The sequence below is a fragment of the Cuculus canorus genome, chromosome 13 (assembly GCF_017976375.1).
Source record: "Cuculus canorus isolate bCucCan1 chromosome 13, bCucCan1.pri, whole genome shotgun sequence".
NCBI lineage: Eukaryota > Metazoa > Chordata > Aves > Cuculiformes > Cuculidae > Cuculus > Cuculus canorus.
In genome coordinates, this window is record NC_071413.1 from 20,248,749 (window position 1) to 20,260,914 (window position 12,166).

The following is a 12,166-nucleotide window of genomic DNA, read 5'->3' on the forward strand; positions in this document are numbered from 1 at the left end:
AAAAGCAAAATACCGCAGGTATTACACAACAGGCTTGTGCTCATATGATAAAAGGAAAATTGCCTCCCTTTTGCTCAGCTCGAGATGGAATTCTAACCCACTACGTCAACTAATCATTCTGAGCTGTTCACAATCACGGATCTGTCAGTGTAGGACGTGCATCCCTGAGGGATGAAGTCTCTCTGTCAGGCCCGGATGCTCGGACACCAGAAATTATGAGCTAGAATCAGAACATTTAGATTACTCCTGCTATGTTTATCTAGAGGCAGCAGAATCAGCACCGAGGATACAAATATCCCACACTGAGCATCTCCCTATACGAGTCTGAAAGAAAGAATTCGGAAGTACCTTCCAGCTCCCATCAGCCATCCACTTGTTCTCCATCATTCAGGTGGCAGCTGAAGGCGGAGCAGAGCAAAAGCAATACAACCTTTGGATTCACCGTGCTATCAGATTTACTATTTAGCGCACAAAGCATAAACCTGGTATTTGTGGAAACAAAGCACAATGCGTTAGTGACAGACGTTACAAAAATAGCGTTACCCGGTTTAATAACTTTACAACTCTATTTCTGTGAATGACAAGTGTTTATACCACACATGGAAGGCACACCAGGTGAAGCAGTTTTCCGGTATTTGTTTACAATTCTGTGAAAAGACATACAAAGTGTCAACTTTCAAATAAAAATTGAGCATTATAATGAGAAATAAATACATACTTTACTATTTTATTGTGGGTTCCTGAACCCTTACAAATTTCAACATATACAAATAGGTTCCAAATGACACTAACACAGAAGAGAGTAAGTCTAGACAGATATGATTACCTAAGTCATTTATTATATTATGTCATAAATGTTGTGTCTTAAGTATAGAAATCATTTAAAAATGCAATAAATTGGCCACAATATATAAATCAAAATATTTCCTTACTCCAGAACTGTGATGTATGAGTTAAAGCTGGATGAACTGTAGTGCTAAGTTACACTCTCCCTCCACAAAATCCAACAAGTAGAAACCGGTAAACATTCAAGATTAAAGTAGAAACAGTAGAAAAATGAAGGTAGCAACTGTTGTAATAAAAGGGTGCTAGCCAGAACCACTTTAACCTGTAGACATCAGGATAACTGTAATATTACTGAAAATATTTAGACAATAATACTTTTGGGATTAAAAGGTTACCAAAAGCGATAAATGAGCCTAGTTAAGAGAGGGTATTTTCTGTCGAACACATGAAGGTTTTAATTAAATGTCTATTGAGACATTTGTCCAAAGCAAAACAAATACAATACCCTGAAATTTCCCATACTCCAGACAATAGTCCGTCACAGTCAGAAGAGGCAGATGGTCATATTTCATTCTGTTACTCACATCCAGATGTTAATAAAACAGCTGCAGGGACCAGCCCCAGTCACAAAATAAGAAAAAAAAAGATACTCTGTTAATATGGTCTCACTATTGCTTTTTGAAATGCTCTTATGTCCTCATTCTGAACTCATGAAGATTGTTTCCATACCCTTCCATATATGCTAATCGGCTCTTTAAAATTTTACCCATCTAGTCCATGGTATACAGATAAAACCTTCATAGTAAACACAAAGCTCTATGTTATAAATATGTCGATCAAGGTAACTATGTATACTGTATATAAAATTAAATATCTTCTGTTTGCCAAGTATAATTTAAAAAGGAATATCTGTGGCTAGGTATAAAAAAATATTTATTAACCCATAGAGATTAAAAGGCAATTTCACTAAGTCATCCTCCCAGTACACCTAGAAGAGCTGCGCTGGGATTCTGGATAGGTAACTTTATCTAATCACATTTTAATGATAAATAGACAACTTTCATTTCTGGGCACATATAAGAACACTTCTGAAAGCTGCATATCCCAAAAGAAAAGTAGATTGTGTTGTACACTCTAAATTAAAGGCTATCATAAATCACAGTGTAAGCAGATTTCTTTTCAAGATCATTTTTAGATTACAAATGGTTAAATTAGACAGATTTTTAGAAGACAACACAAAAATAAGACCAAAATAACAAAGGAACTCTTTAAGGTTGGACAGCACTGACGCTGTCAAACAGATTTATTTGGGTGGCCAAGGGCTAACAGGGAAAAACAACGCACCAGGAGAAAAATCTAGAGTGACACTAGGAGACTGCCTGAATATTTGTATAAATCGGTTTTTAACCAACTCCCGCTGTTAAAAGAGAGGAAAGTGGCATCATTTCTACAAAGTACTTGCAATCATTCCGCTGTTTTTTGTACCTATTTCAGTTTCATTTGTAAATTCTTATTTTCACTGCCACGAAAGCTCTACCGGCACACACGACACCTCTACCGGTACAGCCTTTCTGAGCTTTGCTGGCCCTCCAAACAATACCTTATTTTATGTTAAGAACAAGAACTAAGTACCCGGTTCTCAGAAATGCTACGTAACGGTTTCACTCATGTCAGTGGGACTGGGCAGAGTTTAGCCCGCACCTCTCCTTCCTCCTAGACACGCCGAGCCCCTGTGATGCCAACACCTATGCCTTCTGCAGGTCTCTGAAGCAACCACTGCCCTCCAGGGGAGCAGAAGTCATTTGATTATCACACCACGTTGTCAACACACCCCAGCTTTGGAGATACACCATGAACATCGGTGTACAAACTCTCTGACCGCATCACACAGCATATCACACAGCCAGCGTGGCCCCGGACTTGGGAACAGAGAAACACTTCTACACCTGATGTTCTGACTAACTGAAGGCGCCCCTCTCCCCTTCTCTACAAAGGCAATCTTCCCTTCTGCTGCTGGGGATTATTAATGTTCACATCATCATTCTGAAAGCACTGCATTATTAGGTAACAAGTTTGGGTTTCTGTCTCCTTCGAACCATTTATCGCACCTCAAATTCATGATCAGACTGTGCCAATCTTATGATTTATCCTAAATACCTGAAGAAGATGTTTGGCTCCAGAGCTTTCAGCATAAGACTTGTTCTTTATGCTTCGATTCTCACGTACAAAGCCGTTCAGTCTCTCAGCTGAGTAGGAGAGAGGATATTTTCGACACTATTTGAATTGCTATCAACTCTGGGTGTTTTTAAAATTATACATTATTTTTATTTATTCTGAGGTTCTGGTTTTATCCCCTCACAAAAGAGAACAATAAGGAATGTTTACGAAGTTGTCATGAGACAAGAAAATAAGAGGTATGGAACAAAGATTAAGAAAGGGGGTGAAGAGGTGCATTAATAAAAGCACTTACTCCATAAGCATTTGCTGTGCCCACACATCTCCAAAACAGCACAAAGGTGACAAGTATCAAATTTGCTCAAGGATCTTAGAGTTCATGGGAAACTAATGGTTAATTCACTCCTAACAGTCCACACACAGGTCGCAGCAGATCAATTTCCCTGCTCCGTGGCACAGCATTTTAAGCACCAATAAGTCTTGCTGGGTTAGGCAATCACCGTACCGTACAAAATCATTCACAGGTGAAAAGAAGTAAGATAAGATTATCTTAGGGAAGATTGGAAACTTTCCCCAGTTTTCCCCTCTTCTTTCTAGACTCAACAATGAAATATAAACAGATATAACAATTCTAGATCTTATCGTGAGACGCACAGTGAAACACACAACAAAGCCCATGAAGAAGCACCCTGATGTTATTTAAATTCACATCTAAGAGACACCTTATCAGCAAAAGATGAGAAGTTGCTTCCAGGGGACAGCTCACCACACATGTCACGCTCTTGAACGCAAAGCCCATGACGAGTATCACAGACTGAAATACAGACGCCCAATCTCTACCATCAGTACCTTGTCTCTCAAAAAAGGCAGAGGTAGGCGAATTTCGAACCCTCTCAACCTCTGAGCACGCGGCTCCTACCTGAAAACTTACACTGAAACACATGCAGGACACCAGCTAGCGTCCTAAGTCCTAGGGGAAGAGTAAATCCCTCCAGCACATCCAGCCCAAACACCATAAGCCATCATAAAAGGAATGAGTACCGTATTTAACCAAAAGGACGCTGGACATAGTATTCTCATCCTCCTTACGCTGAAGCAGACACCGTACAGATCGATGGAGAAGGCTTAACAAAAACTAAAATGTTCAAACATAAGATAGATGAGACATGAATATATGAAATGAAAAGAAGAAATGGAGAGCAAGAAGGAATCAACTTCACCAAGAAGCGATTAATCTGTCAAATCAGTTCTTAATTATGGTTTTAGAAACTCCTGTTGGAGGCAGCTTGCATGTCATTACCGGCACGTATGAGAAACTGAACCTAAAGCTGACAAAGCTGAGCATCCCTATCATTAAGAGGATAACAGATATTCTTACAGTAATTTTGCTGTTTAATCTTTTGACGTCTGTGCATAGGTTACAAAATTTCCCGTCATTTCTACATGCAGAAACAGATAGAGACTGCGTATCTGAGGGTTCGGTTTGATGGGAGAGGACTGATCAGAACCATTACAGTTTCCAGCATACTGTTCCTACAAGGTTCAAATGTTTAGCTTTAATTTAGCTTTACTTAGAGTGGGTTTTGAGTCCCTTTATGAAGCCAAACAGCATTCTTAAGGAAGGAAACAAAAAGTATAGGCTCTACACTTACAAGCAAGACTGGCTGGGAGGAGCAACTTAATGTCACTTTTCTAGTTTCCAAAAAAATTTCATCTTTCTACCCTATTTTCTTCTTTAAGATTTTTTTTTATGATTACTTCAGTTTGGATAAGTCTTAAAATACTACCACCTCTTCGATCCACTGTGTAAAATTAAGGGGGAATCAACCATGTATATCTCATATGATCTTTGTTTCAAATTTAGTTGTCTGTCACAGCTACCTCAGTTCCCTTCTATATAATCCAAACAGTAAGTGTCTCTCTAGAGTAAGAAAAGCTTAACTTAGATTTTTAGAAAGTATATACAGTACAATACTAAAATCAATTAAAAATTTACATTTGTTTTTGTTTAACAAAGCGTATCGGATCGTATTTTTTTTAAATTAATATTCTCTTTGAATCCTACCCTGAAAGCTGTGCTAAGCTCAAGTCATGATGTAAGTAATAAATAACAGCATGCTGTTCTGAGCTCGAGCAAACTTATTTCACATGTAAAACCACTCAAGGTGATTCAGGTACGCTATACCACAGGGTGAAGTATGACGCCGTGTTAGAAGTGTCACCGTATCACTCTGCATTTCTCATTCCGGCTAAAAGGTAACAAAAGCTTTTCATTAGAAAAAGCTTGGTGATGTTATCCTTTCCCTCGGTAAGGGAAGGTGTAAGGATTTGAAAGATACCACATTCATAAACCTAGTTGCAGCACGAGACCCCTCACACCTCTGAAAAACACAGATTCAGCACAGGGGGCAAAGGAAGGGAACAGAGTTACACACGCACCATTCCAGTCCTTGTCATCAACAAGGACACACTCCTCATGAAAAGCCTTTGCTCTACATCACCCAACTCCTGTTTCTTGATCCCAGGTGAGGGTTTCACTCTAAAAACATGGCTCTTCTGGAAGACAATATTCTGTAGCTGAGCAGGGGTGGGGGTTTGTTGTGGGGGGGGGTTTTGGAGCGGGAGGGGTGGTTTGGTTTTGGTTTGTTTTTCCAATCTTTATATAAACTGCTTTAATTCCCATTTACAATTCCAGTCTAGGTATCGTTGTGCTACTTTTAAAAAAGGTTGTTTTAGTAACTGCCAACATCTACAACCGCTCCTTGCAATCTGGGTAGAGTGCGAAACAACAGCGGGGCAGTAACCACTGCACCAGCAGCGATAAACTCCTTTATTTCATACCGTGTTGAACACGGAGCTGTCATTTCCTTGTGATGAAACACATTAACCCTGGTGAGACACCACCTCAGGAACAGGTCTATGCTCTAAACCCAGATCCAGAGCCTGGCTCACGCAGTTCGGTTTTTAAACCGCTGTTCCCTTTGGCATTACCTTTCATTGAAGCACAATAAAATGTGACTTTACTAAGTGGCAAACCATCACTCCTTAAGAAAATGCAAGTTTTTAACTTCATTAGTACCTTTTTCTGAACGTTCATCTCCCTCTCAGCCAGTAAAGAGAAACGCACTGCAGACATCAGTAAACTGAAAGTGAGAAAAAAGGAGTTTTGCCACTGTTTTTTCACACAGGGAAATAACTCCCTATTGCGCACCAGGGTCCCATCTGCCACCGTCCTCGTTCCCTCCAGTATTAAGAAAGCCCAGGCACTTCTACTGATCTTCTGTTTGGTATAAGCTTTGTTTCATATTTAAAAGCTACCTGTCTGCAACGTGTTGCTGTTTGCTCTTAACTCTCCAGGTAATGGCATTCATTCTATTACGAGTACACCTACAGAGGAACACGATGCAAAGAGTGCTCAAGCCAAATGCAAGAATAATTCAGCTGTACATGGCACACAGTTCTGCTCATTTCAGAGATTTCATCAGAATTTGAGTTTTGAGCAGAGAAAATATTCTTCTCTTCACTGGAAGTACAAGCTAAATAAGAAAACTCCACTTAAGTAAAACTATTTCTAAACAAATCAGTACAATTATCCTCCAATTGTTTACACTGATTTTCCAAAGGAATATTACGGAAAAAAATTGCAGAAACACCCAATTAATTTTTTTTTAAAAATCAGTTTTATCTACTACCAACACTTAATTTTAGAAGAAACAACCAACCTTCCAAAAAGGGAAATATTTATCTTACATGAATCACAATATCGCAGCACTAGTAACCTTAAAATCATGGGTTTTTTTCTAGTTTTTGCTTACCCTGGGTTGTTGGAGATGTTGAACCTTGAAAAAACAACAGAAAAAGGGGAAAAAAAGAAAAGAAAAAAGAAAGCCATGAATGAAAGTCTATCGATGATAGCCTCTTCTTTCCCTACCCTGCCCTTCAATCCCCTTTTCTCCACCCTGCTTTCCAAGCACATTTATTTTCCCATTTTGGAATGAAAAACAAAGTATCCTGATGTTAGCAGAAAACCACATACTTGCATTTGATACATGATGGTGACCCTTCAGCAAACACTAACTTCGCACAAGTTGTGATGTGGCCATGGCCGTGCATGACCTCAATATACAGCAACGTCAGTGCCGCCCCCAGGTAACACCCATCAACACCCATCGAAAACGTGAAATGGTTGTCCTTGCCAGCCCTCTAAGTACACCAACAGTGAAACTGCAAGAGATCTCGCAGATGAGAATCGAGCTGTGCTGCTACAGCTCCGTGAGGACGGACACAGAGAGTTTGCTGGACACGACACACGGCTGAAGTTATTGCTATTTGCCCCTCACTTCCTTTTCACCTGTATTATATTTAATTTGGTGAATTTCTTTCCCACACAAGCAGTGTAGTGCTGGTTTTAGTGTTTTCAATGGGTGAAGTAACAGTGGCAGAACATGGATATTCAGAGCTCGCGCTTGGGAGAGGGAAGGAAAGTATTGTGCAGTTAATCCAAAACCACAACGTACTTCGAAACGTATATACATTATATATTATATAAGCTATAAAATGTACACGTATATATACGTGAGCATCTTAAACTGATCTTGTTTTTGAATGACCAACATTTACTGCCTTCATGACAACAGCTTCTGACTCAATGCACTGCTGCACAGATTGCACAGATGCAGGGCCGGGCACTCTTTGCCACCATTCGATCTTCCTTTTCTTCCTTAAACAAAGAAAAAACTCTTTATTCCGTGAGAGAGTTAAGCACTACTTCTTTTCCCTTTGCAGTCCCATTTGAAGGTCGCTTTCACGCATCCAGGCGCTGAATCTCAGGGCGGTGATCTACTTCTCTGGATTCTGTCCGAGCACGGATGTAATCACTTGTCTGCCGACTGTTTTGTTGTCTGCTGTTCATTCGCCACTTTTTAATAGCTAAATAGGTGTTCACAGCATACACTGCCATTGCCAAGAAACCAAATATCTACAAGAAGTAGAAAGAATTGTCAAAGACAATTTTCTGAAAACAAGAACAATAGAAGTTTCACAACACATTCCTCATAAACTTGGTTTTCTACTTTATTTGCACTGACAAGTCATCATGGCCTGCAAAATTGATGGGTTTATTCTTCAATGAACTAAAGAATGCACAAAAGCGACTAAGATCAACGATCCCAGAAAACAAAGCTCTCTGTCTACAAAAATGACAATTAAATCCTGCAGTGTAACTTCAATGGAAGAATCACTCGTAAAGAAGAATGCAGCTCTTCATCCAACAGCTCATTCCTTGGGGTGCACATAACAGTGAATGAATGACAAGAGAAGAGATGACCAATCCAGGCCATAAGCCTGGAGAAGGAGCTAATTTGCAGTTCTTCCTTTAGGCTTCTGCAGAACTGTTGTGTGATTTTCAGTGTTCGGGTTTGGAAGAAGAAAGGTTGCCAACTCAAGCACAAAATCAATTTGCTTGACCTTACTCTTCTAGATTTGAAATCCTGAAGGAAAGGACTACTGTCCTCACTCCACAGAACAAAAATGATCTGTAGTGAGCAAGAAGAATTCAACAAATCATGTGTAAGCAGCTCCAATTTCTAGTGAACTTTTGGTTCTTTTTCCTTCAGTCAGCTACAGAGAAAGCAGCAAGGCAAGTCTGACTGTTCAAGTGCTCTCTGCAAGTCATTTTTCTGTTTGTTCTTGCCTCAAGCTTTAAGATAAACAATTCAAAGGATGTCAGTACTTTTAAAACCAGAATTAGCTTTCAGCCAACTGTAAAATCAGAAGTAAATTGCGATGGCAAAGGCAACAGGAGTATTCAGTGAACACAAGGGAAAATCTAATTATAACAGAAGACAAGAGTCATATAAAAATAAGTTAAAATTCTTACCACAGCAGCAATTTCTGCTCCAGTTTTATGGTTTAAAGCAGCAAGTACTACAGAGGCAACGAAAAAGAAGAAAGTGCTGAGTCCAGTGTTGACCAGATCCTAAAAAAATAAATGAATTAGCATTACTAAACAATTATTCTTTGCTTGATTTTATGAGAAGTGATGAAATAGGAGGTAGTTAAAACAAGAACTATAGCAATACCTTCCCATTTAGTATGCAGTTTACCACTTAAGCTAAAGGCAAAGACCATTCCACAGGAAACACAGTCTAACGGTGCGTACCCTTACAGCACCAGTGCCGATTCCAATGTGTTACCTCCATTTCTCCTGGGTTTAGTAAGAAAGCAGTCACCATAAATCACAAGCAAAGCTGTTCTACCTCAGCCAACACTAATGCCACCTGCATATCAAAGTTGCGCGCTCCAGGAACCCCTTGCTCTCTTCCACATCATGACAGTGCCCCATGCATTGCCCAGGTAACAGTCATGGATGTTTCTAAAAATTCTTTGAGGCCGTTGTAGAACCCTGCACACCCTGTGCTACTTCTGCCAATAACAGCTGCCTGTATGGTGAGAATACACAGATTTTTATGCATTTATCACATAAAATTGACATTTCAAACAGACATTTGAGAACATCTGCACAGCAACACCCAAGGTGCACCGACATTCAGGGAAAATTTGCTCCCAGCCCAGAGAATTGACAGGCGACATGCGTTTCAGTTATAGACACGCTGCCTATGTCACGTAGGGTTCAGATGATTATGCTGCCACACTTTACATAAAGCAAGGTCATTAACAGATCACTGCAATACAAGTGGGACTTCTGGATGGCAGCTATGAGCACAGGAAGAATGACATCAACACAGAGCTATGTGATCAGATTTGATCCCTGTTCTGGTATCCATATTTTTAGAAGTATGCTGAAGATTGTAAAGGGCACAGTGAAGAGCCACAGAAGTTATTTGAAAGGAGGAGAAAATGTCTTGCAGTATGATTCAAGGAACCTAAGCTGCTCTGAATAAGATTGAGCTATGAACATTAAAACCCCAGTGTTCAATTAATCAAAAACTACTAGTTGTTTTAAAAGCTTTAACATACAAAAGCACAACAAAATTAATAGCATAATAAAACTAACAGCTGCAAAGTTAAGACAAAAGTCATATTCAAAATGAAACGAGTTTTAATTGTAATGGAGTTAACCATCAGGACAACCAAAGATGTACTTACTAGTCCATCTTTTCACTTCTTATAATCCAGATCAAGTGTTTTTTCAGAGACACGTTCTGTATTTCCTCAGTACCACACCTAGAGGCTAAGTGGACAGCACACAATGCTCTTATTTATGGGCTCAGATATGCTTAGTCATTAACCCTGCTGACCTCTGACTTTTTGAATCTGTCAGCTTGACCATCCCACCGAAGGAAAACAGTAGAAGTGAGATAGCTAGACCTACCCACAACACGACAGACATCAGCGTCTCTCTCCATACCACAAACTGACTTGAAGGCTTCGTGTAAGAAATTTGAGATACCCCGGAATACGAAATACTGCTGAAATTAGACTGCTGGCGCCTTTGTCACAACTATTCCAAGAAACCGAAGCAATAAGGATGTTAGGAACTTTGTCATCATCAAAGACATTTGATTTTATTTTACAGTACTCTTAAAGAATAAAAAATTTATCCTTGCAAAGAATTCAAACCTAAGAACTGAATTCCACCTTGAGGCTCCAATTTATTCATTTCTGAAATTCCATTTTTTCTATTTAGGTCAACACCTTTCAATGCAATTAATAATTGATTCATATTCATACATCAAGGCTGGTTTTTTTTAAAAGCTAAAACTAACACAGTTTCATATCCACAGATCAGATTGTTCATATCCACAGATCAGATTGTTTAGGGAGCAATGACACCATGACAATATGAATAATGTTGTCATAGAATCACAGAATGGTTTGGGTCAGGAGGGACCTCAAAGCCCATCCAGTCCCACCCCTGCCATGGGCAGGGACACGTCCCTCTGGATCAGGGGCTCCGGCCCCATCCAACCTGGCCTTGGGCACCTCCAGGGATGGGGCAGCCACCACTGCTCTGGGCAACCTGGGCCAGGGCCTCCCCAACCTCACAGCAAAACATTTCTTCTTAAGACCTCATCTCAATCTCCTCTCTTTCAGCCCAAAACCATTTCCCCCTCGTCCTATCCCTGAACCCCCAATCAAGAGTCGCTCCCCAGCTTTCCTGGAGCCCCTTTCAGTTCTGGAAGCTGCTCTGAGGTCGCCCCAGAATTTTCTCTTCTCCAGGCTGAAAAACCCCAACTCTCTCAGCCTGTCCTCATATGGGAGGTGCTCCAGCCCTCGGATCATCTTTGTGGCCTCCTGTGGACCCGCTCTGACAGATCCAGGTCCCTCCTGTGCCAAGGACTCCAGAACTGAACACAGGGCTCCAGATGAGGTCTTAGAACTGCCATGCACAGGAGGAGAAACTCACCCCTCGCCCTGCTGGTCCCACTATTTTGGATGCAGACCAGGACACAGTCGTCTTTCCGGGCTGCAAGTGCACATTGCCACCTCATGTCAAGTTGCTCACCCACCAGCACCCCCAAGTCCTTCTACTCAGGGCTGCCCTCAATCTATTGATACACAGATCATACAAATATATAATGGTGACATCGTAGATGAAAATATCGGTAAAAGTTTTTAATCCAAAATTTCGTACTTACTGCTTAGAGCAGAAAGATAAGAAAAAGAAACACACAATGGTTTTGGATGAAGCCAGAGCAAACAAAAGAGAATGAACTACAGCAAGAGCTCAAGAAGTAAAGGACACTCCCTAAAATAATGTAGCGTTTTTCCACATAAGAAAATGAATAACCGTGACAATAAAAAGAATAAACTAATTGAAAAAAGATGAGCCAGTTCAAATCTGGCCATGATGTAGCTGAAGTTCTTGCTATTATATTTATAGACCAAGTAAAAACCACATCACACAAAAGAATTTCTGCTGAAATTACAGCAACCTCATGAGACAGTGTGCTGTGCCATAAAATACTATGCAAAGCTGCCATTCATAACAGAGAAGAAAATCTATGAGCTGAATCGAATCCACTCTAGGCTACTGCTGTTCCCTTTCTCCTTTTCCAAGAGGATTTCAAAAGAAAGACTGACTTCTGGTCCCTAGTGAGTTATTTGCAAGTCATTCTGTTCATTCGCCAATGCTCCTTTCATTCTAAAGGAGAGTGTGCAAGGACAGATATTTGCCACTGTCACCACCAGCAATCGGTCCCAGTCAGAAGGGTCAACCGGCAGAGGAGGCATCCTAACTGGT

General features: G+C 40.3%; 1 protein-coding gene across 1 annotated transcript in view; it reads right to left on the bottom strand.

The window, feature by feature from the left end:
- Window positions 1–102: 102 nt before the first annotated feature.
- CMTM4 (CKLF like MARVEL transmembrane domain containing 4) overlaps window positions 103–12,166 on the bottom strand; it is a 38,204-nt gene continuing 26,140 nt past the window's right edge. The window contains exons 3-4 of the mRNA XM_054078702.1: window positions 8,840–8,938; window positions 103–7,939 (exon numbers count right to left, since the gene is read on the bottom strand). Of these exons, the coding sequence (XP_053934677.1) occupies window positions 7,766–7,939; window positions 8,840–8,938 (273 nt within the window). The 3' untranslated portion in view covers window positions 103–7,765. The remainder of the gene's footprint in view (window positions 7,940–8,839; window positions 8,939–12,166) is intronic.